General features: G+C 60.8%; 1 protein-coding gene across 2 annotated transcripts in view; it reads right to left on the bottom strand.

Moving 5' to 3' along the window:
• BRF1 (BRF1 RNA polymerase III transcription initiation factor subunit) overlaps window positions 1-25,207 on the bottom strand; it is a 60,626-nt gene extending 35,419 nt beyond the window's left edge. The window contains exons 1-3 of one of the 2 annotated variants that reach the window (XR_007152838.1): window positions 24,692-25,207; window positions 17,751-17,831; window positions 3,440-3,613 (exon numbers count right to left, since the gene is read on the bottom strand). Coding sequence is in view for 1 of the 2 variants with exons in the window: in XM_047861904.1 (XP_047717860.1) it covers window positions 3,440-3,613; window positions 17,751-17,831; window positions 24,692-24,875 (439 nt within the window). In the remaining variant the exon portion in view is untranslated. The remainder of the gene's footprint in view (window positions 1-3,439; window positions 3,614-17,750; window positions 17,832-24,691) is intronic. The other variant, XM_047861904.1, reaches the window with a different exon arrangement.
• Window positions 25,208-26,074: the final 867 nt, after the last annotated feature.

Here is a 26,074-nt window from a genome sequence, read left to right on the forward strand (position 1 = left end):
TCTGTGTCTCCCTCTCTCTCTCTGCCCCTCCCCTGCTCGTGCTCTGTCTCTCTCTCAAAAATAAGTAAACATTAAAAAAAAATTTTTTTTTAAAGCACACGAACTCAACTGTACTTGTACACACACAAGATGCCATCTACGTTAGCGCAAAACAGACTCGGGAACAAATCTAACGAAGGACAGGAAAGGCCTCCTCCTCAAAGATAACAAAGCATCCCTGGAAGCACAAAATACGGGAAGAAACAGGGCTATTCGTTGCCTGGAAGATTCAGTACTGTTAAAACGAACGTCACCTTCAATTTCCCACAAATTGATCCATAAAGCCCAGAAAATCCCAGAAGACTTTTCACGGAAACAGGCTGCTTGGAAAACTCACGCAGAAGAACAGAGGGCCACACACGGTGCAGACGCTGAGACAGCTGGAGCTGGAGGCCTCCCGACACGCACGGGGTCCTCAGACTGTTCCAAACCTGCAGCTTCTAGCCGCCCGGGGTCGGCCCAGGACAGGCAAGCGGACCAGAGAAGGGCTCAGAGACGCCAGCATCGGGCCCACGTGCGCCGCGCGCTAGACGCCCCGTGGAGAGGAACCCGACCCTTTCCTCACGACAGACGACACAGTGAAGCCAGCCCCACAGAAATCCCAAGCTCCAAGGGGACACATAAAACCAAAAGCTTCGGGAAGGGACACCAGGAGGGTATTTCCACGATGTGGACAGACAAAGACCTCTTAAACAGGTGCACAGAACAGCCATAAAGGACAAGATGTCAAGGTGGCCCTCAGTAAGAGCTCTGCCCACAGAGAGGCCCCACCACAATGGACGCAGCCAGGAGGGGAGGCTGCTGGCCTCGACCCAGGACGCACCTGCACACCGAGCCGGGCAGGACAGCTGGGCCCCAGGGTGGGGACGCGCTCCGTGTCACCCGACACTGGCAGACGGTCCCCAGGGTTCCCGAGGGCGGGCCGCCCTCTTCACGTCAGCCTACCGTGGCTTTGAACCTGCAACTTTCCGGTGCCCGGTGATGCCGGCCACCCTCCGATACGTGCCAACCAGCCACCCCAAGGCCTCCTTTCGACCACGGGCTCCCTGTAGGCTACACGGTGACACATACATGTCATTACACGTCGGCCCAAACCCACAGAAGGCACCACAGCAAGCGTGAGCTCCAAGATAAGCCACGGACGCCGAGTGCTCATGTGTCCATCAGTGTAATCCACGCACTATCCAGTGGGGGTGTCCGTTCTGGGGGAGGATGGGGGGCACTTGGGAAATCTCTGTACCTTCCCCTCAGTTGCACTGTGAACCTAAAACTCGTCTAGAAAAGAGCTATTTAAAAACATGTTTTCAACTCCTTGGTTGTCCTTGGGCACACGGGGGGAGGGGCAGAGGGAAGCAGGTAAAGGGGGGCTGGGGGGCCCGTGGCAGAAGGGAGAGTCTCCGACTGCACCGCCCTCTAAAGCAAGAAACGCGGTCCTCGGCTGGGCGTGAGGAGGGGGACACAGGGTGGCCGGAGTCACAGCAGTCAGGCTCTGGAAACCCAGCCCAGGCCTGCGAACCAAACCCGCTACTAACAGGCCCCAGGAGTCTGGAGCCTGGCAGAGGAGACAGGTCTGCGGTCGGCGGCCGTGTGCAGGGCGCGGTCGGCCGTGGGACGATCCGCGCACATCTGTCCCTCCCACCCGGGGCCCCTGTGGGTGGGGGCAGGTCGCGAGTGACAGAAGCCTCCGTGTGCACACCCGGAGTCGTGGCGCAAAGCCAGCCGCTCACATACAGGCCTGCTGGCAGCTCAGCTGGAACCCGGTAAATGTCACAGGCTTCAACACCCGCTGCGGCAGCTCCCGCGGATGTGGGCATGACAAACGCGGACGCAGGTCACACCTGATCCGGCAACAGCAAGGGAGCCTGTTCCCGGCCCTCCCCGGCTTCCCTGGTCCCGGCTCTGCCCCAGCCCCCCCGCCCCCCCTCCTGCCTCTGTCCCCCTGGCTCTGCCCTCCCCCGCCCCCCAGGCTCTCCTGGCTCTACCCCGGCCCGCCCCCACCCCCGACCCTGTGGCCTCTCCCGTTGGGGGTCACGGGCCAGCACCTCTGAGGATGCCTCTCTCTGCTCGCCGGACTGGGGCGGGGACCGGAGGTGGGGGCAGTGGGGGAGGGACGGATCCCGGAGCCTGGCCTGCACACCCTCGCCCTGCTCCCCGAGCTCTGTACTCCCGGAGACGCAGAGCCAGCCCGAATAGAGCTCCACGCGCCTCCCTCCTCAGAGCTAGGCTGGCTGGGCCTCTCGCTGCTTGGTGCACGGGGGCCAGGGTAGGACGCAGGCGAGGCGCCTGCACCATCTTCTGCCGGGCCGCTGTGCTGGGAACCCGAGACCCGTGCCCGCTCAGAGCATGCGTGTGCTTTCGACGTGGTATGCTGGAATGAGAACCTTCCAAAACCTTAGGACGTTTCAATGAAAGACTCCGGTGCTGAGGGTTGCCCGATCGGAACGGCGGCCAACAGGCCCAGCCACGCACGCCACGACCCTTCCAGCAGCCCATGCTTACTTCACAGGCGCCGTGGCTGGGGCCCCCCGCCCGTGAGGGCAGCTGTGATGGACAGGAATCCACTGGGGACACACATGCCACGAGAGGAGCCCGTGAGGAAAGCAGAAAGTGAGCGGGAACGAAGGACGAGAACGCCGGAAAGCAGGTGGTGGGCCACCCCGGGAACGAGGGTGACGCCAAGGAAGGAACCGCGAGCGGCAGGGGCTCCGGGTCCGCAGCTCAGAGAGAACAATGAGGAGGTGCTAAGCCCTGCAGGGGACCGCACAGCGGCCTCACGCACGGGGCCAGGGGTCAGGGCGCCCGAGCACGGTGGGCACCCCCGTCCACATTCCAGAGACCGACGTGCAACCCGCAGCCCACCGGGCCGTCCCCGAGAGGACAGGCAGAAGGGAGACCACCTGCAGGAAGCCGCTGGGGGACGTGCTATCTCGAAACAAGGACACGGGACCAGGAGCAGGGGTCCCACGCAGGATGGGCCAAGGGAGCCGAGTGATGGTGGAAAAGACGCACAGGCAGGCAGGGAGGGCGGACAGCCAGGGTGGGGGCGAGCGGCCCCGGGAGGGCTTTCCAGGGGGTGCGACGCACTGAGTTCTGGGCACGCAGGAGCGTCTGCAGGGTCGGTCTCAGTGCAGTAACAGAACACGCCACCGTCCTCCCCGAGGCGGCGGATCACTGGCCTGACGGCGGAGTGCACTCTGTCCTCCCCGGGGGCCAACGGGCCGGGCGCCTACCCTCCCAAGTGGCGGAAGGCTATCTCGATCCAGGAAGGCCTGCGCTCACCCACTAGGGTGCCTCCACGAAACACGCCAGGATACTGCAACTGCTGAGCCCAACGGAGGGAGGCCAACCCAGAGAGCGCCGAGACGGGGTTCCTCCGAGAGGCCCCCAAACCAAAGGATACGCGGGGTGCCTTCCGTCCGGCACACCAGGTAGAGGCAGGCCGCGATCACGTGGGCCATCTTCCGGCCGCGGGTCAGGTGCTTGCTCACGGCCATCTTGAAGAAGTTGAAGGCTGTGTCCAGGCAGTGCTGGTTCAGCTGCAGCTGGTTCCCCAGGTGATGGATCTGACGCCTCCCTAGGATACAACAGAGACGTTACCACGGATTCCCAAGGTTAGGACAGACTGACCCTTTCCCTTCCACGTTTTTAAGTTCACTTTTTGCGGGTTCCGCGCTTTACGTGTGGGCGCGGGTGTGAAGTCCCCAGGGTCCCTAGGACTGTCACCGCTCTCCCAGGGTCCCTAGGACTGTCACCGCTCTCCCAGGGTCCCTAGGACTGTCACCGCTCTCCCAGGGGCCCCAGGACTGTCACCGCTCTCCCAGGGTCCCTAGGACTGTCACCGCACTCCCGGGTCCCTAGGACTGTCACCGCTCTCCCGGGTCCCTAGGACTGTCACCGCACTCCCAGGGTCTCTAGGACTGTCACCACTCTCCCAGGGTCCCTAGGACTGTCACCGCATTCCCGGGTCCCTAGGACTGTCACCGCTCTCCCAGGGTCCCCAGGACTGTCACCGCACTCCCAGGGTCCCCAGGACTGTCACCGCTCTCCCAGGGTCCCCAGGACTGTCACCGCACTCCCGGGTCCCTAGGACTGTCACCGCTCTCCCGGGTCCCTAGGACTGTCACCGCTCTCCCAGCGTCCCTAGGACTGTCACCACTCTCCCAGGTCCCTAGGACTGTCACCGCACTCCCGGGTCCCTAGGACTGTCACCGCACTCCCGGGTCCCTAGGACTGTCACCACTCTCCCAGCGTCCCTAGGACTGTCACCGCTCTCCCGGGTCCCTAGGACTGTCACCGCACTCCCGGGTCCCTAGGACTGTCACCGCTCTCCCAGCGTCCCTAGGACTGTCACCACTCTCCCAGGTCCCTAGGACTGTCACCGCTCTCCCGGGTCCCTAGGACTGTCACCGCACTCCCGGGTCCCTAGGACTGTCACCGCTCTCCCAGCGTCCCTAGGACTGTCACCACTCTCCCAGGTCCCTAGGACTGTCACCGCACTCCCGGGTCCCTAGGACTGTCACCGCTCTCCCAGGGTCCCTAGGACTGTCACCGCTCTCCCGGGTCCCTAGGACTGTCACCGCACTCCCGGGTCCCTAGGACTGTCACCGCTCTCCCAGCGTCCCTAGGACTGTCACCACTCTCCCAGGTCCCTAGGACTGTCACCGCACTCCCGGGTCCCTAGGACTGTCACCGCTCTCCCAGGGTCCCTAGGACTGTCACCGCTCTCCCGGGTCCCTAGGACTGTCACCGCACTCCCGGGTCCCTAGGACTGTCACCGCTCTCCCAGGGTCCCTAGGACTGTCACCACTCTCCCAGGTCCCTAGGACTGTCACCGCACTCCCAGGTCCCTAGGACTGTCACCACTGTCCCAGGGTCTCTAGGACTGTCACCACTGTCCCAGGGTCTCTAGGACTGTCACCACTCTCCCAGGGTCCCTGGGACTGTCACCACTCTCCCAGGTCCCTAGGACTGTCACCGCACTCCCGGGTCCCTAGGACTGTCACCACTGTCCCAGGGTCTCTAGGACTGTCACCGCTCTCCCAGGGTCCCTAGGACTGTCACCACTCTCCCAGGGTCCCTGGGACTGTCACCACTCTCCCAGGGTCCCTGGGACTGTCACCACTCTCCCAGGGTCCCTGGGACTGTCACCACTCTCCCAGGTCCCTAGGACTGTCACCGCACTCCCAGGTCCCTAGGACTGTCACCACTGTCCCAGGGTCTCTAGGACTGTCACCACTGTCCCAGGGTCTCTAGGACTGTCACCACTCTCCCAGGGTCCCTGGGACTGTCACCACTCTCCCAGGTCCCTAGGACTGTCACCGCACTCCCGGGTCCCTAGGACTGTCACCACTGTCCCAGGGTCTCTAGGACTGTCACCGCTCTCCCAGGGTCCCTAGGACTGTCACCGCTCTCCCAGGGTCCCTAGGACTGTCACCGCTCTCCCAGGGTCCCTAGGACTGTCACCGCACTCCCGGGTCCCTAGGACTGTCACCGCTCTCCCAGCGTCCCTAGGACTGTCACCACTCTCCCAGGTCCCTAGGACTGTCACCGCACTCCCAGGTCCCTAGGACTGTCACCACTGTCCCAGGGTCTCTAGGACTGTCACCACTCTCCCAGGGTCCCTAGGACTGTCACCGCACTCCCGGGTCCCTAGGACTGTCACCACTGTCCCAGGGTCTCTAGGACTGTCACCACTCTCCCAGGTCCCTAGGACTGTCACCGCACTCCCGGGTCCCCAGGACTGTCACCGCTCTCCCGGGTCCCCAGGACTGTCACCGCTCTCCCAGGGTCCCCAGGACTGTCATCGCTCTCCCAGCGTCCCTAGGACTGTCACCGCTCTCCCAGGGTCCCTAGAACTGTCATCGCTCTCCCAGCATCCCTAGGACTGTCACCGCTCTCCCAGGGTCCCTAGGACTGTCACCGCTCTCCCAGCGTCCCTAGGACTGTCACCGCTCTCCCAGGGTCCCTAGGACTGTCACCACTCTCCCAGGTCCCTAGGACTGTCACCGCACTCCCGGATCCCTAGGACTGTCACCACTGTCCCAGGGTCTCTAGGACTGTCACCACTCTCCCAGGTCCCCAGGACTGTCACCGCTCTCCCGGGTCCCTAGGACTGTCACCGCTCTCCCAGCATCCCTAGGACTGTCACCGCTCTCCCAGGGTCCCTAGGACTGTCACCGCTCTCCCAGCGTCCCTAGGACTGTCACCGCTCTCCCAGGGTCCCTAGGACTGTCACCACTCTCCCAGGTCCCTAGGACTGTCACCGCACTCCCGGGTCCCTAGGACTGTCACCACTGTCCCAGGGTCTCTAGGACTGTCACCACTCTCCCAGGGTCCCTAGGACTGTCACCTCTCTCCCAGTGTCCCTAGGACTGTCACCTCTCTCCCAGCGTCCCTAGGACTGTCACCACTCTCCCAGTGTCCCTAGGACTGTCACCACTCTCCCAGAGTCCCTAGGACTGTCATCGCTCTGTGCCTGGAGAGCAAGGGTCTGCAGCCTGAGCAGTTGCTCCTCCTGAGGCCCCCGTGCTCAGGGTGGCAGCAAAGGGCTTGTGGGCTGGCCAGCCTGGGGCTGCTCCCTGTGACATGCTCCACACAGACACGGCTTCCTGACAGGGACAGACAAGACTGCCCACCAGCCGTGGGCCCCCATGGGAACACCCCTGTCCCACAGCTGAGTTCCCCGGACTGGCCTCCTGCTCTGACAGCCAGGAGGCTGGCTCGTGCCTGCCCGGCCTCCCCAGCAGGGCCAACTGGTCTCCCCGCCAGCCTGTCCACCAAGAGCCGCTGCCCCGGCCTGCCGTGTGCCATCGTGCAAGGGTGGGAGCAGCAGCAGGCAGATTTGGGGAGGCGGGGGGCTGCCAGGTGACGGGATGGCCGGGACGTCGGCCAGTCTGGGACACAGTCCACACACACCCCTCTTCCTGGACGAGCACATCCCACGAGCTACAGCAGCAGCGGGAGAGGACACAGATGTGCCGTGCCGGCACAGGAGAAGTCACCGCGGGCCGTGTGGCCGGAGCCCGTGGCAGGGACACAGCAAGAGCTGCAGTGTGGCGGGCTGTCCACCCACCCCGGCCGCCACACAGACTCCCCACTCCACCTAACACCTGCTGGCTCCCCAGACCCACTCTTCTGGCAAAGGCCACCCTGAGCTGGGCCAAGGAGAGAAGCCAGGGACTTGTGCTTCACCCACGAACAGCTAAGTGCTGTCCGCCCCCCTCCACCCCGCCCCCCCCCCCCCCCCCCGTCTGGCAAGGGGAAGGCGAGGGCTGTGTGGCTCACGGTCCGGCCAGCCCACCCTAGGCATGCTGCTGACGGCGACCGCCGGCCACAGGCAGGCACCCGGGGAGCCGGCGCCCCGAGGAGCTGGCATCCGGCATGTGATCTGGCAGCAGGGGGACCCGACGGTCAGCACGCCCTCCCGGTGGCACAGCCCCACCCTGCCTGGAGCCCTCCATTCTGGCTGAACCGACACGGGATCAGGGCCACTGTCCCCAGGGCCACGGCCCTGACTGGACAGAAGGGCAGCAGGGCCTAGCGCCACCCCCCATTGGCAGGCTCGCACTCAGCCCAGCAAGCCCGGAGGCGAGCAGAGCCGCTGGGACAACACAGAGCAGCAGGGGCCCCACCTGCCGGCTCTGTGGGGCTTGGCGGGGGTGGGGGGCGTGGGGGGGGTGTGCTCTCAGAGCAGAGCGGGCAGGAGGGGACTCCCTGCCGGCTTGGGGGCACAGAACTACTGTGATACGTTATCTTATCACAGCTTCATTGCACATAATTCACACACTGTAATATCTTCTCACTGGAAGTATGATTCGACGGTTGTAGCATATTCACAATTCATCATCCCAAAAGAAACCCTGTCCTCATTAGCAGTCACTCCCCACTCACCCCCCCCCCGCAATGAGTTTTTAATTCATGCGAGGTCAGCCAGCACCACGGCAGACTGAGAAGTCACATGACGCAGGGACACAAGCACAAAGACACAAAGATGCGGTAAGCATAAACTTGCGTACAACCGATTCCTGATCGACGAACCATAGCTTCTTCCCTTTAGGCTTCCTCCCAATAAACGAATGCTAAAAGTAAACACACCTGGGGCGCCCGGGGGGCTCGGTCAGGTGAGCGTCGGACTTCGGCTCAGGTCATGGTCCCAGGGCCATGGGATCAAGCCCCTTGTCAGGATTCTCTCTCTCACCTTCTCTGTCTCTCTCTCTCTCTCTCTCCGCCCTCTCCCCAAATAAAAATTTTTTAAAAAAGGAAACACACTAGCACACAGGTGCCTTCAAAATTTTGGCATTTTGTGAGACGAGGCCCGCGTTTCCATTCAAGCCGGGGGCGGGACGGCATCCTTCCCGGCCCACGCCAACGGCCGGGAGGGCAGGAACACGAACACAGGGCAGGGCCAGGGCAGGGCCAGCGCCCCGGAGAACGTGCGGGAGGAAGGGTCTGACTCCGAACGGCTCAAGAATCTGCACACCTTCCATCCACAGGGTGCCTCCACCTCCCAACCCCCAAGGCCAGGAGGACCTCCACGACGCCAGCCGGGCCCCAAGGTCAGGCCGGTGCCGCGGGGACGGGGGTCACACCGACTCCTGTGAATGGATCCGGGCTGCCGGGGGCTGCCAGAGGCCTGCGCGGCCACAGAGGCGACGGGCTCAGCCTCAGACCTGCGTGTGTGAGCGAGAGCGGACCCTAACGATCACTGACCTCTGTGGAAAACGGCAACAAAAGGGAGAAGAAACCCCAAGCTCCACAAGCCGACTGGTAACGGAAGGAGGCCTGTAAAGCCCACGGCCTCCTCCAATATTACAAAGATCTCGGTCCTCCCAGTGGAGCACAGAGTTGAGCATCTGACTCGATTTCGGCTCAGGTCATGATCCCAGAGCTGTGGGATCGAGCCCCTCGCCAGGCTCAGCACTGAGAGCACAGAGCCTGCTTGGGATTCTCTCTCCCTCCCTCCCTCTGCCCCTTCCCCACGCACACGCGTGCACGTGCACACGCTCTCTACAAGAGTTAAAAAATTAAAAGAAAGACACAGCCCTGGAAAATTAAAAGCACGATCACTAAACTTTTTTTCAAACTCAAAATTAACTGGGAGCCATGTGGACACAGATAAAGACCTCGACAGTGAGCTTGGGCGTGGAGGAAGAGTGGCCGCCGGCGGGGTCCGGGGTGGGGAGGGGGCTCGCAGCTGGCTCGAGAGGCCTCTGCCTCCAGACAGGGGGTGGACTCCCGCGGGAGGGATCATCAGGAAGAACAAGGACGCGGCACAAGGACAACGGACCCCACAAGAAGGACAGCAGTCCGGCAGACACAGAGCTGAGGGAGGGGCCCAGCGGGCGGTGCAGGAGGCCAGCGGACAGCAAGCGTTGCGGGGGCAGCGGGACGTTATCTCCCTGCAGCCCTGCCAGGCGCCGCGTGGCCCTCGGGACTGATCTCTACAGAGCACAGGACAGGAGAGGGAGGAACCTGGCAGCCTCGGGGCCCAGATGGCCAGCGCCCAGTCACGGGAGGCCAGGTACACCTGGCGCGGGGCAAGGACAGGGGGGCCGCCTCGGCAGAGTCACCCCAAACCCACAGCCAGCTCCAACCCCGGCGGCTTCTACAACAGGCCAGCACTCTCCAGGTGCGTCTAGCTGGGAGAAATGGTCACACACAGGAGGAGACCAGGGACAAGGGCCAGCCCCATAGCCAGGCCAAGCAAGATGTCCGAATTAGGGCAGCCATGGGGGCACACTCGGGGCTGTCTCTGCAACTCTGCTGGGAGACCAGAGGTCATTTAAAAAGAATTAAAAAAAAAAAAAAAACAAAAAAAAAAAACCCAGAGGGGGCGCCTGGGTGGCTCAGTCAGCTAAGCATCTGACTCTTGATTTCTGCTCAGGTCATGATCTCACAGTTCGTGAGTTCGAGCCCCGCGTCAGGCTCTGGGCTGACAGTGTGGAGCCTGCTTTGGAATTCTCTCTCAGCCTCTCTCTCTGCCCCTCCCCTGCTTGTACTTGTGCTCTCTCTCTCTCTCTCTCTAAAAATAAAAAGAAATAAACCTCATGGGATGTCTGGGTGGCTCAGTCAGTTAAGCATCTGCCTTTGGCTCAGGTCATGATCTCAGATTTTGTGAGTTCAAGCCCCACATCAAGCTCGCTGCTGTCAGTGCAGAGCCTGCTTCGGAACCTCTGTCCCCCTTTCTCCCCGCCTCCCCCACTCCTGCAAAAAAACCAATAAACATTTAAAAAAACTAAAAAAAAAAAAAAAAAAAAAAAAAAAAAACCAGAACAGAACAGAAAGGAGAAATAGCAGTCTCTAAATTTGCGGGTTCCAGATGGAGCAAAGCTTGCAGCAATGAACAGCTGTAATTACAAACATCAAAAAAGAAAAAGAAAAGCCTGAAACAGTGGCCACAGCTCCCAAGTTAAAAAACTAAAAAGGAACAAGGGACTGAACAGAAGATGTAAAAGGGAAGAGACAATGGAGAGAAGGCTCTGATCAAGCAAGAGACACACAAACAGGACAGATGACCCCACACTGAGGCTCTGGAGAGATGAATGCAGTTAAGAAAAAAGGGAGAAAGCCCAGATGACCGAGGCCACGAATGAAGACAGGCCGTCCTCCCAAATCAGGAGACCCAGGGGCACAGGGGGAGGGTGTGGCAAATGAGTCTCAGGACAGTCTGAGTCTGAGTTACTCGAAGACAAGTCGAGAAGGACATCTTACCAAAACCGACAAGAGCGGGAAGATAACTGGTGCCACTAAAAGCCTGCGGAAAGTAGTCCCAATCAAGAAGATGCATCTTTAATCTTTAAGCAGAATTAAAACCTCTCACGAAGAAAGGTCAAGGCCCAGAGGACTTCCCATTCCCACATGCTTAAGAAGACACTGGTAGGTCACACAGGAGCCCTTGCAGAGAGCAAGGGACAATGCAGCGCGACCCTGCGGGGTCTTGGCCAGAGGGGCAAGGTGCGTTTAACCTCACAAACTCAGTGTACTTCATCACGTTAACAAAACAAATAGAAAACACATATAATCATTGCAACAAACGCAAAGGAGCATGTGACAAAATGCTAACGTGATTCTTCCTGACAACAGGCTGGTGGTCACCATCACACCAAGGTCAGGAGACAGACAGGAACATGCACGGTCACCACTCTGCCCAACATCACCCCAGGGAGAGCGGCCACACGGCAATAATGGGTAACAAAGCCCTGGAAACAAATGATGGCGTACAGATGGGGAAGAGAGAAGTAGCAAATGACTGTCACACATCACGCGACTGTTAACCAAGAAGCAGCCATGCATGACCAGATTTCATGAGTAACTGATCTACAGCGTCCAGGTAATCCCAACCACAGTCTGGGCAAGTTTCCCTGTGGAAACCGACAAGCCGATTCTAACATTTACTCTGCCACGCAAAGGAGCTAGAAGGGCCGAGACCATCCTGAAGAGGGGCAGTGCCGGAAAGCTACACCGTGGGACTTCTCTACAAGGACACCACGGCGGTCAAGACAGTGTGGCACCGGCACGGGAGTGTGGAATGGACTTATCCCTACACAGTCACTTGACTTGTGACGAATGGACCAGTTCGGCGTCCTGGGTTCAGAAAGGACGGTCTTATTGGCGAATGGGACAATTATACGTCCACACTGAAAAATGTAAGCCTCAACCCCTACCTCACACCATAGATACAAAATTCCTCCGAGGGAAATCCCAAACCTACCTGCGAAACACAAAACAACAAAGCTTCTAGGTGAAAACACAAGAGAGTGTCTGCAGATCTCGGGGGAGACAAGAATGTCCTCAGTCACAAAACCCCCAACCGTAAAAAAGGCAACATGTTGGGAATTCATTAAAAGTAAGAAATTTCTACTCATCCAGAAACAATGTTGAGACTTAAGTGAAAAGACAAGTCACCAGCTGGGAAAGGGATTCAGAATGTGCACCTCCAACCAAGGGCTCAAATGCAGAATGTATCAAAACATCCACAAAGCAGTAAGAAAATGATAACTCAGATTTTTAAAACAACCTCACAAAAGAAGGATCTCTGAATGGCCAAAAAGCACACACGAAGGTGTTCCACGCAGCCACTCACCAGGCAAAGCAAACGAAAGCACACACCCAGCAGAAAGACCGGAGTCAGCAAAAGCACCGACACCGCGTGCGGACACGGCCCCTGTGCTCCCGCGTGGTTGCAGCCGGGAGGGTGACGCGGCACAACCGTGCTGGTAAGCCTCCGGCGCATCTGCCGAACGTGAGCGCACGCCTGCGGCCCCAGAAGCCCCGCTCACAAGCACACCCCCAAGGGGCGCCGACCGGAGGACGGAGTGCAAGGAGGTGCCGGCAGCTCACGTACAGCAGCCAGAAAGGAAGCCCCAAACCCCCACCGACAGGAAAAGTGGGTGAACAAACCGTGCTGTCTTCACACAGCGAAGTCCCAACGGCCCAAAACAAAGTACCGATGTGCACAAGAAAGGGCGTTTTCCAGGATCCCAATCATCTGCAGCAGAAAAACACATAAATCCAACGGACAGCAAGGAGCTTTCTGGGGTTCAAGTATGTTCAGGGCGCTCAGGCGGCTCAGCTGGTTGAGTGTCCGACTCTTGATTTCGGCTCAGGTCGTGATCTCATGACTTGTGGGTTCGAGCCCCGTGTTGGGCTCTGTGCCGACAGCTCGGAGCCTGGAGCCTGCTTCTGATTCTGTCTCTCTCTCTCTCTCTGCCCCTCCCCTGCTCATGCTCCTTCTCTCTCTCTCCAAAATAAACATTAAAAAAAAAAAACACTTTTCTTTTAAAAAGAAGCATGTTCTACCTTGATCCGTGAGGCACACCTGACCTGTGTAAGTTTACAAAGCAGTTCACTTAAGGTCAGTACGTTTCAGGCACCTGACTACGCATATGTTACACCAAGAAAAACAGACACAAAAAGAATAGAATAGAAACGGCTCCCAAATAAAAGGGCTCTCAAGTCAACGAAAAACGCTCCAGCCCGGTGGTGCCTCCGAAGTCCAGAGACGGAGGGAAAACCCACAAGGGGCCGGTTAGGAGAGATGACGAGAGAGATCAAAACTCAGACTGGCAGCGACCTTCCCATGCTGGTGACATCACATCCCTGCGTCCTGCTCAGCCCCCCAACACAGCCCAGAGGAGGTGGCTAACCTGCTAAGCACAACCTGGGTGCGTTCCCAACAAAACCAGAGACGGACCCTGGAAAGGTGTGGGCACAAGGGCCACACAGGAGGGGCGCCAGGAGCCGGCAAACTACGTGAGCGTAAAGAACGAGCAGGGCGCTGCTGGGAGCCGTCTCAGCCCATTTTCCAATTTTCCTGTTTTCTCATCAGGGCAAACGGGATCGGCAACCACCGTGGGGGCTGAGGCCACACGCCCAGACTGCACCCAGACCCACGGCTGGGTGGGGGACGGTCGCACACGCCCCAGGGCACCAGGACGGAGGGGTCGGCACAGCACTTCCAAACCCGGGCCGGGGGAGGGGAGGGACACGAGAAGGAGCAGACGGATAAGCCACGCGGGACGCAGCAGGCAGCGATAACGGGAATTTCGAAAGTGAAATACGGACCGCGCAGCGCGAGGCGGGGGCAGCCCCAGCGCATCAGAAGCGTACCGGCCGCACCTCTCAGACAACGTCCGGAAAGCCTGCTGGGGTCTGCCCTTTCCGCCTCCCCCAGGAGCTACGGAAAAGGACAGGAGGAAATAAAATTGCCATAAACTCACCAGGGCAGAGAGCAAAGAAAGATCTCCGAGGACAGGAGGTCAACCCAGTGCAGCCTCACGGCCAGGCCCCAAGCGCCAAGCAAAAGCAGCAGAACCGGGGGCTGGGCCCGCCGGCCTCCCTGTCTCCCACAGCCCCCGCCTGAGCAAAGACCGGATGCCGACGGTGGCGGGAGGGGACGCCTGCCCAGGTGGGCGGACGGTCGGCGGGCCCTCCTGCAGGCGCCCGGCGCAGGCTGCTTTCCGCAGGCAAGAGCCCCGAGGAAAGGCCCGGCCCCTAGGGCCGCCCAGCGCTCCCCCGAATGCCTTGGCCTCAGACCTCGCTGTGGCCCCGCGCTGAGGGTTCTGCAAGTTGTTTTGATTTCTTACTTAACCAAGGGTAACTATCTTCAATAAGATGGATTATTTCTGTCCTGTTAGTCTCCGATTTTGCTGCAGCACAAGACTGTGTGACCGCCTCCCTTCACTCGGGTCCACCTTGAAGTCGGCACACAGAATACCACCACGTGACGGCACCGGCCACAGTGAAGGGGCGGAGCTGGGCCAGCACCAGGTGGCGGCCTGACCCTCCGTTGTGAAAGGAGCCCCTGGTGCTGTCCCGACCGCAGGACAAGTGGCCACCGACCGTGTCAAGGGACAGGTCCTACGCACGGTATGATCTCTAATAAAAACTAACTATGCTAATAATAAACCCATGGCATCAGAGAAAAAAGCACGAAAGAAATGTAAAAGCATCCCGTTACGCAATCATTCCAAGCCCACGAACTGCCCTCCTGGTGGTCGGGCGCCGCGGCCGGCGATGGTGACGGTGGCGCGTGTGATGCTGGCCACACCCACCCACAGGGGAGATGGGTCCTCGAGTGTGATGCGGCGCAGCAGAGGGCGGGCTGCAGCTGGGACACCCCACGCCACGCACCTGCCCTCCCGGCACGGGCACGGGCACGCCTTGTTGGCACTTCGCAGACGCGGTCTTTACGAACAGAAGGCCCCCGGCAAGACTGTGCCGTGTCTCCAGCAGCATCTGCTCACTTTGTGTCTCTGTGTCACATTTTGGTGATTCTCCTGATACTTCAAACTTTATCATGATTGTTTTATCTGTTACGGTGATCTGTGGCCAGCGATCTTTAATGTTACCGTTGTAACTGTTTTGGGCCTCCATGAACCCCACCAGTGTAAGACGGTGGCCTTGATAAACGTCGTGTGTGCACCGACACTCCCCCCACCGGCCGCTCCCCCGTCTCCCTCCCTCCCTCTGCCCGGGCTTCCCTGGGCCCTGAGACACAACAGTATTGACATCAGGCCAACTACTAACCCTACGGTGGCCTCTAAGTGTGCAGGTAAAAGTGTCGTGTGTCTCTCACCGTCAAAGCTAGAAATGAGGCCGCTGAGTGAGGAGGGCACGTCGGAAGCCGAGACGGGCCGAAAGCTTGGCCTCTTGCGTCAAACCGCGAGCCGAGCTGCGAGCGCAGCGGGAAAGTTCTTGAAGGAAATTAAAAGTTCCCCTCCAGTGAGCACACGTGTGATAAGAAAGGGAGGCAGCCTCACTGCCGAGGCGGAGAAAGTTTGGTCTCCGTAGAAGCTCAAACCAGCCCCAACGGTGATCCCTGAAGCCGAAGCCTGATCCGGAGCAGGGCCCGGACTCTTCCTTTCTCTGCCGGCCGAGAGGGGAGAAAGCTGCAGCGGAAACGTCTGAGGTTGGCAGAGGTGGGTTCGAGAGGCTTAAGGAAAGAAGCCGTGTCCTAACACACAAGCGCGAGGTGAGGCCGCGAGCGCTGATGCAGAAGTGCGGCAAGCTGTCCGGAGCCTGAGCGAGGATCGTGAACGAAGGTGGCCCCGCTAAGCAACAGACTGTCAGTGTAGACGAAACAGCCTTCTCTAGGGAGCAGACGCCATCGAGGACTTCCACAGCTCGGAAGCAAGGTCAACGCCTGGCTTCGGGGCTTCAGAGGACAGGCTGACCATCCTGCTGGGGTCAAGGCAGCCGCGGACTTGAAGCGGAGGCCAGGGTTCGCGTAGCGTCCTGGAAACCCTGGGGCCCTTGAAGTTACCCTGTGTTCTGCCCGCGCCCTATCGACGGCACACGAAGCCCGGATGGCAGCATGTCTGTTCACAACATGGTTTACTGAATATCTGAAGCCCGCTGTGGAGACCTGCTGCTCAGAAAAAGAAAGATTTCTTCCAACACGTTACTGCCCATGGACAAAGCACCCAGGCGCCCGAGAGCTCTGATGGAGACGGACAAAGAGAGCAACGTTGGGTCCATCGCTGATAGCACAGCATCCGTCCCGCAGCCCGTGGATCGAGGAGGCGCTTTGACTTTCAGGTCTTCTTACTTAAGAAATGCATGTCCGGGCCTGGGTGGCTCGGTCCGTTAAGTGTCCGACTTCGGCTCAGGTCATGATCTCGCAGTCCATGGGTTCGAGCCCCGCATCGGGCTCTGTGCCGACAGCTCTGAGCCTGGAGCCTGCCTCGGATTCTGTGTCTCCTTCTCTCTCTGCCCCTCCCCTGCTTGCACATTGTATGTCTCTCTCTCTCTCAAAAAATAAATAAACATTAAAAAAAATTTTTTAAAAAGAAATGCATGTTGGAAGACTGTAACTGCCATAGACGGTGATTCCTCTTGACAGATCTAGGGAAAGTACACTGAAAACCTTCTGGAAAGTATTCACCACTCTGGATGCTATTAAAAACATTCATGGTTTGGGGCACCTGGGTGGCTCAGTTGGTTGAGCGCCTGATTTCGGCCAAGGTCATGATCTCGTGGTTCATGAGTTCGAGCCCCACGTCGGACTCACTGCTGTCAGCGCAGAGCCCGCTTCAGATCCTCTGTCCCCCTGTCTCTCTGCTCCTCCCCCACTCACACTCTCTAAGTAAACATTAAAAAAACCCAGAACGTTAATGGCTCATGCGGCTCATGGGAAGGGCTCAGAATACCAACAGGGGTCTGGAGGAAGTTGATTCCAGCCCTCCTGAGTGACCGTGAGGGGTTCCAAACTCCAGGGGAGGAAGTCACTGCAGACGTGGTGGACACAGCAAGACAACCAGAACTGGAAAGGAGGCCTGGAGACGCTACCATCTCATGATCGAACTAGAAAGGATGAGGCGTTGCTTCTGATGGGCGAGCAAAGAACGTGGACTCTTGACATGGAATCCATTGCTGGCGGAGATGACGTGAAGATCGTCGACGCGACAACAGAGGACGCAGACGATCACATCAACTTGCGGATATCGCGGCTGCAGGGTTTGAGAGGCCGGGCTCCCATTTTCAAAGAAGTTCTACTGTGGGTCAAGTGCTATCAGAGAGCATCGCAGGCTACAGAGAAGTTGCTCACGACCGAGAGTCCATCCCTGCGGCAGACTTCATTGTTGCCTTGTTTTCCGAAGTCCCCACGGCCTCCCCAGCCTCCACCCACCGCCTACCTGGTCAGCAGCCAGTACCATCGAGGCAGGCCCTCCACCAGCAAAAAGATGACTGACTGAGAGCTCAGATGACGGTTAGCACTTTTTTAGCAACAGAGTATTTTTAAATTGAGGTATAAACACTGACTTTTTAGACCGAATGCTATTGTATACTTGATACTGAGACTAGAATATTGTGCAGATGTAATTTCTATGTGTGCTGGGAAACCCGTTACAAAAAGTTGTGATGTTCACTGTATTGTGGCGGTCTGGAGCAGACCCTGAAGTGTCTCTGAGGTATGCCTTTAAGACCACAGAGCAAGGGGACACACGATCGCTCCCGAGAGTGTCCTCAAGCAAATGTCTGAGAAGCGCTGGCAGAGTGTGTCCCTGCCTGAGCTGACCACAGCTCAAAGCATCCTCAGCGCTGCGAGACTGGACGCTTTCCCCTGGAATCAGGAAAAAGACACTTCTATTCAGCACGGTGCTGAAGGTGCTAGCCAGGGGCCACTGCAGGCCGCCCGCTCTTGCCCTCCACCCCACCTCCATCCACCCCCGACACCTGCCCTCCTCCAGAGCCCCCGCCACAGGAAATACCGTTCTGCAGGGTCTGTGCTCTCGACTCCTTCCCCAGGTTCACGTGGAAGCCGCCGCCCAGGGTTGGGGTTTTGCCGGCACCTAGAAGAACAACCAGCCTGATTAGTCAAGACCTGGCAAAAAAGATCCACACCGACACACCTTCCCTGCATGGGGCATCTCTGGAGCCAGGACCCAGCGGGACCAGCATTCACAGCGCGAGGCAGCCACGATCGGGGCCTCTCCCTCTGCCGTGCCAACGGGGTTGCGGCCTCGACCTGGAGCCGTGGCAGGTGGACCACGGCCACCGGCACTCTCTGAGCACGTTCCAGACCACTGCCACATGGCGGCCAGAGAGAGCACAGCTCACCTCCGAACTACAGCTCTCCCCTCGGCCCTCTGCGCGCTCTGGGCCAGCCCGTTCACAGGAGCTACAGCTGCACAGTGACCACTGGCTAGTGCGTCCATCTCCCCACAGGACTGTGGGCTTCCGGAGGGTACGGGCCACGTCCCAGGCCACGCCCTATGCGGCCCAGAGCCTCTGAGCCACCTGGTCTACAGGAGGCACTCACATCTCTGGCCACCTGTGTGCTGCCCACCCCCAGAATGGCAGCCTAGAGAGCCCACCCCGAAGGTGGCCGTAGCCAGGCCTGCGGGCACCCTGCCCTGCATCTCCCAGCGAGGCTCAGATGTCCCAGGAAGTCCCGCACTCTCTGCTCTGCAGACACTGGGGCTGGGACTTCTGCCCTGTCACCCCGTGACAACAGCCAGGCAGAGGTCTGGATTGTGCGCTAGACCTAGAAACCCCGCTGCCGCAGCCACAGAGGGAGTGCTCAGGAAGCCACGAACAAGCAGGGAAATGCTGCCCATCCTGCAGGCCAACGCGTGTGACACCAAAGGATTAGAGGCCTCTGCAGCTAGGGGACATCTCCCGTGCTCAGCCACATGACACAGGGTGTGCTGGAGGGACTGAGACACAGGTGGAAGTGACAGGGAAACTCAGAAATGGCAGGGACCTGGGCACCCAGATCCCTGAAGTCTGGGAGCAGGCCCCCAGGGAAGCACGTGGCCCCCCTCCTGGGGCCAGCAGGGACCTCGGGTCGCCCGCAGGCAGGCACCACACAGGCAGAGCAGAGTAAGCGTGACCTCCGGCACACCTGTGACGGCGACCCGGGCCCGAAGCAACACGAGCGAGATTCCTTAAGGATCTCAGCAAAGTGGTTCCAAAGTTTAGCCGGCAGTGAGAAGGAGTAAGATTGGCCAAGAAAGCTTTGAGAAGAGCAACGAGTGGGCTCTGTTGAGCAGCTGCTGGGCCACGGGCGGGTGGGCTGGCCGGAGCGGAGCTGGGAGCCGGCTGTCAGGGGGCCGGGCACCCGCACTCCCCACCCCAGCGGCGGAGCAGAGGGGTTGGCGGGCAGGGCAGGTGGGGACCTTTCCCGGGAGAGCGGGGCCCAGGACAGGGTCGCTCACCACCTGCAGACAGTTTTGCTGTCACTGGGACCGTTGGTTCCTACGGCCGCCCTGACAGACGGCCACAGACTTCACGTCCTTGAGAGGCTGGTCGCAGAGGATGGGGAGGGAGAGGGACCGTCTGTGTGTCCTCACGGGGCTGGGGAGGCTCAAGCAGGGCATGCTGGGGGCTGGAGAGCTGCAGGGCCCAGAGGGGCTTCATCCACCTGCACCAGCCGCAAAGGGCTTCCCAAATCGGCCGTGCGCCGCCTCGCGGCTCCAGAGCCCATCACAGGCTCCCTGGACCAAGGTCAGGGCCCCGCGTCTGCTCCCTTCCCGTTTTGGTGGTGGTGCTTTTTACAACTCTAGGATCTTCACCTGTGCAATCTTTCACGTACAAGCACCACGGGGGAAGGCCCAGTCACTCACAGCACCTGACCAGGACACCCACATCGTGGCCTCTGTTTCCGGCACCCCCAACTTCTATTTTGGAAAAACAGAAATACCGCCATGTTGTTTTAATTAAGATGCATGTGTACTTTCAATAAACGATGGGGCTACTGCACGAGGAAAAGGGTGATGAAATGCTGTAAAGCCCCACCTTCTGGGAACAAGGACCCTGGGAGCCAACACCCCCTGCTTAGACACAGACAGAAGGCGGCCGGGGCAGGTCACTCAGGGAGGCTGTGCCTACGAAGAGCGGGGGCTTCGTTCCGGTCGAGCGTTAAACGCATCTCCTTATTCCTGGAGATCTCGCAAAGCCACCCGCCCACGTGCCCCCTCCTCCCCCTCCTCCATTACTCTCCCCTGCACCGTCCGGGACCCCCCACCCCCTCACTGCACTTTCTGTGTCTGTGCCACCCTTCCCTGCCTCTCCCTGAGGACCCGGTCCCCCTGCCCGGGGCCAGGGCACCTCTGGGGCCGGTCTCCTGACTCCTGCTCACACGGACACACACGTACACTGGTGCACCCTCGCACGCGCACCGGCCGTGCTCCTCGTTGTGTGCTTCCAGGAGACACGGGGATCCGGTCCCCTCCGCAGACCCAGTTCTCTGCAGCAGGGCGGGATGGGGGTGTCCAAGCCTGCCTGCCAAACTGAGGCAAACTGATTCTCGTACTCCGCACACGCCACCCACTGGGGTCTGGTTATGAGAGACAGAGTCTGGAACGCGCCCGTGGGTCGTGCAAGAAGTGCTTATTTAGCAGACCTCGGCCCCCTAAGACCGTGAGCCTAAGGCTCCCCCGAAGTTTGAAACCGGCTGGAGCGCTGCCTCCGCTCACACTGCTGGCGTACGCCGTTCTCAGCCTGCACAATGGACGCTCTTCCGCTACTTGTTTCACGTCGGACCTTTTCTGTAACAGGCTCCTGTGGCAAAAATCCACGCCGGAATCAGCTGGTGGAAGGTACGGCCAGGCCAAGACCGCCCCCTCGTGGACAGCGGCGGGGCGCCCGATGCCGCCTCTGGCAGCGGGAGCAGGAGGGCACCGCGGTCCGACCCTGGAGACGGGCGCACCATGAGCCCCCCAGGCTGGGCGTCAGGGACCGAGCCAGTAACACCAGGGAGAGAAAGGCAGGGATGAGGCGGGGCCCCGGCACGACCGAGAGGCCTCAGCACCCCAGAGAGACGCTCGTACAGATCTGTCTGTCCCCCGTCTCACCCACAAGCCCCATCAGCACTCTAAGCAAAAACTTCCATCGCTTTCTATTAACTTAATTTTAAGGGAGGGGTGTCTGTCTAACTTCTTCTCAAGAGAGGCCCTGGGAGCGGCCGGAGCCCCCACATGGACACATGCTCCTCTGGGGCCGCCAGCAGGCCCTCGACAGGACCGCAGGGAGTCCCGGGTCCCGGGATGCAGCCTGGACACAGATCCAGGGTGGGATAAACAGCTGGGCGCAGCCCACAGCCGAGACTGCACTCAAGCCGGCGCGGCTCCCAAAGAGCTTACTCCGTAGGGAAACCACGCAGCACGGAGCGTAGAGAACGAAAAAGGCTGCAAACGACATCTTAACAAGAAGAGTCCTCTCTCTCCGTGGGCCTCTAGGACAGCCCGGCCAGCGTTTCCTGCGAAGCGGCACTTTGGCCAGGAGCTCCACGGGGCTTTGAGGGGCCACAGGACAGAGCAGATGCAGGACCTTCCGCCTCTGGGACCAGAGCTCGGCCGGGACAGCACCCGGTGCTCAGCGGCCCGGGACACCGGTGGGCCGTCCCGGGAGAGCCACCTATGGGCAGGGCGCACTAGGCAGGTGGGTGCAGGTCCCCCCCCCCCCTCCTTAGGGCAGACGGCCCTCCCCATCCAGGGCCAGGGGTGCAAACACGACTGGGGGTTCATCTACCCCAAATGTGTGTGAAGTGCATCACGACCCTGAACGGTGACGACACTAGCACTTACAAACACCCTGCTTGAAAGACGCGGTCTGCAGCCGGGAGAAGCTGTGATTATGGAAGCTGTGGGAAGGCCCCCCCCCCACCCCCCCGCCTCCCTAGGAGGGAGGGAGGGAGGGGCCCCAAGGAAGCAGCAGCCACAGGTTGCCTGGTGCGGAGCCCTCTGGAGGGCTCTGACAACCCCAAGGGGAGGCTGGCGGGAGCCGAGGGCGCCCCAGGGAAGGAGCTGGGGCTTGGAGGCCCTCGGGTGGACACGCGGCACAGGACACTCAGAGTCGACCCTTCGTGCCCTGCAGGGAAGCCCCGCTCTGCCCCTGCGGTTCCGGACACACTGGAGGCGAGCCCCTCCCGGGAGAGCAGCAGGACCCTTCCTCAGGGCCTCGCTAAGACCCCAGCCACTCTGGCCACACTGAACCGCCCGCAGTCCCCAGGTACCCACCCCTTCTGCCAGCCGGTCGCCTCCCTGTCGCCTGTGCCCGGCAGCGGAAGGACTCGGCCCAGATGTCCCTAGCACCGCTCGCGCTGCCACCCCCGGACGCCGGCCTCACGCCTTGCTGGTCTGGGATCCAGGGAATCAGGGTGACTGGAGCTCCAGAGTCCAGGCCCGGCGCACAATGGGCGCCCACTGGGAAAGACCCCTGGACGGCCAGGAGCCCACAGTGGCAGGGCCTCTGCCCACCCGACCCCGGTATCTACTTCACACAGTCCCAGGTAGTACACCCCTAACTGTCCACGCTCGGTTCTCAAACACTAAGAATGGATGCTCAGGAAAGCTGACCGTGGCACCCAGTGAGGGCAGCTCAGAGGGCAAGGTCAGCTCTCAGGGCGAGGGGGGAGTGCAGGAAGACCCGAGAAGAGCCAGCGGGCACTCGCTCAGCGGCCAGGGGACGGGAGTAACCCCAGTCAACGGCCCAGCCACCACTGCCCTGAGGGGGAAGGGAGGGGGCCAGGCGGCAGAGGGGGCTACCGACGCCCCTCCCCTCTCCTGGACGGGCTCCTGCCAGGGAACAGACCCACAGGGCAGAGCCAGCCGTGGCCTGGGGAAGTACCTTTGCACCCCCTTTACGGCATGCCTTCCGACAGCACCGGCTGAGCCCGTGCTCACGAGGCTGTGCCACCAACTTCGCGGCACACGGGTGGGAGCACATCTCTCACGTCCAGGACCGGCGGGGTGTCCACCGCCTCCGCGGCCTGTTCCCCGTCTGCAGGGAGGGCAGGCGCCGTCATCAGGCGCGCGGGTGCCCGCATCAGCACAGTGCCTTCCCGCGGAGAACCCTAAGGGTCAGCTCCTGCCACCATTTGTTCTTACTACTGTCTCGTTCCTCCGCTGACGGGAGGCACCGCCTGACAATGTGTGACAAAATGACAGCAGTGCTGGGGAGCCCGCACCCCGGCAGCCCCGCAAGTTGCCCCAGAACACAGAGACGTGCGCGCTGCACCAGAGGTGATGGGAGAGAGCAGGACACAGGAGTCAGTGAGGCCCAAAGCCACCTCTCTGAAAAGCTCAATTAAAGTGATAAACTTCCGGCAGGGGAGACAAAGGGAGAAAGAAAAGAAATCAGGGGACATCACTAGAGACCCTGCAGACATTCGAAGGATGAGGAGGGACTGGTGCCACCTGCTCTGAACGCATCAACTGAACAACTTTGATCGAGGGGGACCGAATCCTCAGAACCACACACTCACCCACGGGGAAAGACTTAACCTAAAACATGACTACAGCCTACAACGATCCAAGAATACTGCCTCTGAAGTTAAAAACCTTCTGAGGGAAAAACAAAAACAAAAAGCCTTTTAGGCCCAGAGGGCTACACTGGTGAATTCCACCAAACGTTCCTGGAAGAAATAACCCCGGTTCTACACGGTCTCTTCTGAAGAACGAAAGAGAAGGGGACATTCTCCGACCCGTTCCAGAAGGTGAGACACTGCAGGAAGTCTATGCACCGACATTCCACATTCCACGTTCCACGTACAGACTCTCAACAAAGTAGCAGCAGACCGAACCCCTCAGCATAGCCGAGCTAGGGAAGTCTGCCCCAGCAAGGCAGGTGCGGCACTCGAAGCGCGGCCACGGCCACGGCCACGCTGATTCAGAAGAAAACCGCGGGGATGTGAGGTGATGAGAAAAAAGCACTGCACGAATTCCAACAGCCACTCGTGACGAAAACTCTCAACAAACCAGGAGCAGAAGGAGGGCCTCCCCAACTTTACTAAGAGACATCTACCCAAGCCTGCAGCTAAACGTCAACACTGAGTGGGGGACGCTGAGCCCTTCCCTGAGTCCGGCGATCAGGCAAGAAAGAGAAACAAAAGGAAGAAATAAACAGCCCCCTGTTTACAAACAACGGGACGGTCTGAATACAAAATGCCAAGAGACTTCGAGAACTCCCAGAACTCACAGCTAAGTTTAGCAAAGTCACAGGAAGCAGGCCAACGACAAAAACCCGTATTACTACATCCCAGCAGTGAACAATCAAACGCTGAATTTTAAAAGATGGTCCTTAGCACAGCTCGCTCAGTACCGGAGGCATCAGCCCCAGAGAAATGAAAACAGGTTCGCAGAAAGGGCCACACGCTGTTTCCAGCAGCTCCGCTCCTCGCCACCCCAAAGTGACCACCGTCCTCTGACCTCAGCCCGACACCCTGGGTGAAGTCACAGGCACCAGGCTGGGGGAAGATGCCAGTCCCCAAAGGTGGGGACCAAGAGCACATCCACTAGCGGCAGGGCCGGGGACAGGGCGGCTGGGAGAGCCTGCGGGCGAGATTTGGAGCTGTGCAACTTTTCTTTACCCCTGAACCTAGCTGCGGTGACAGTCACAGCGCTGGACCCAGATGAAGCCAGCGTTACCGGACGCTTAGAGAGACAGGACCGGACACGGTCATCGTGTTCCTCCCTTTTAAATTCCGTTATTTAAAAAAACTGCGGGCACATAGTTCACAGGGGGCGGTCCTCCGGACCCCACCGGCTACCCGCGCCCCCCCCCCGGTATCCCCTGGCGCGCCCCCCGCGTCCCCCGGTGTCCTCTGGCACCACCCCCGGCGTCCCCCCCCCGCGCCCCCCGGCGTCCCCGCGCGCCCCCCGCGTCCCCCGCCCCCCTCCCGCGTCCCCCGGCCCCCGCGCGGACCCACCGTCCAGAGACACGAACTGGCCCACGGCCGACGAGCCGCCGCCGCTGTTCTCCACGAACTGCACCTCGGACACGATGATGTTGTCCTCGAGCACCGAGCCGCAGCCGGTGCACACGGCGTCGCCGCGCGCCGCGTCAAGCTCGATGTCCGTGCCGCCGCAGCCGCGGCACACGCGGCCCGTCATGCCGGCGGCTCTCGCGCGGGCTCGTCGCCCGCTCCCGGCCCCGGCCCCGGCCCCGGCCCCGGTCCGCCCGCCCGCGCGTCGGCCCGCCCGACTCTCGCGAGGCCGCCGCCGCCGCCGCCGCCGCCAAGCCCTCCGATTCGCAGCGGCAGATTCGCCGCGAACGCCGCGGTCGCGCCGCCCGTAACGGTCTCTCCCGCGCGTCGGGGACAGGCACCGGGGCTGCGGCGGGGCCTCGAGGACTCGAACCCGCAACCTGCGGACCCGGACGCCGCTACCGGGCCTCAGAACCACTAACCAGCAGGCCTCCCTGGCGGCGCGCGAGCGTCAGCAGTGGGCGGGGCCAGGGGCTGCGGGCGGGGCTTTGGTGCCGAGAGCCTCCGGGAATGGGACCGGGAGCGGTGGGCGGGACCAAGGCGATCGGCGGGGCTTTGAGTGGTGAATGCCCCCAGGGCCGGAACCCAGAGCTACAGTAGGAGCCCTGAGTGGTGGGCGGGGCTTTGGGGGCCCGCCCCCTGGGACGGGACGGGGAGCGATGGGCGGAACTTTGAGTGGTGAGTGCCCCCTAGGCCCGGACTCGGAGCTGTGGGCGGGGCCGCAGGTGGTGGGCGGGGCTTTGGTGGTGAGCGACACCAAAGAAGGCTCCGGGAGCGGTGGGCGGGTCCAGGCCGGTGGGCGAGGCTTTGGTGGGGAGAGCCGCCTGGGAAGGGGGCGGTGGGCGGGGTCAGAGCGATGGGCGGAGCTTTGGTTGGGAGCGCCCCCTGGGACCGAACGCTGAGCGGTGGGCCGTGCCCGGGCAGGTGTGTGCGGCGGTGCTGGCTCGCCTGGCGGCGTGGGTCGGGGGTGGAGACGCCGGGCCCGGGCGCCCGCTTCTTCCCCTGCACAGGCAGGCCCGCCTCGCGATTCGCCCCGGCTCCCCGGCTTCCGCCTGACGGTGCCCGGACGCCCCCGTGCGCCCCCTGTCCCGTGCTGTGTGTGCCCCCAGAAGTCCCCGCTGCCTGACAGCTGCTTGTGCAAAGTGTGTTACCCGTGGCAGGCTTCTGTGTCCCCCGACCCGCAAATATCTGCAAATATATGCAGTCACCGCGACCCCCCGGCTCCCCTGAGAATAGCCTGAGAAGAAACATGCGGGGCGCCAGTGTTTAAACTGCCAGGAGTGTCTGTGGGACGCAGCCCGAGCTCAGACCATCAGAAAACGCCCT

Source organism: Prionailurus viverrinus, chromosome B3 (assembly GCF_022837055.1).
Source record: "Prionailurus viverrinus isolate Anna chromosome B3, UM_Priviv_1.0, whole genome shotgun sequence".
Taxonomy (NCBI): Eukaryota; Metazoa; Chordata; class Mammalia; order Carnivora; family Felidae; genus Prionailurus; species Prionailurus viverrinus.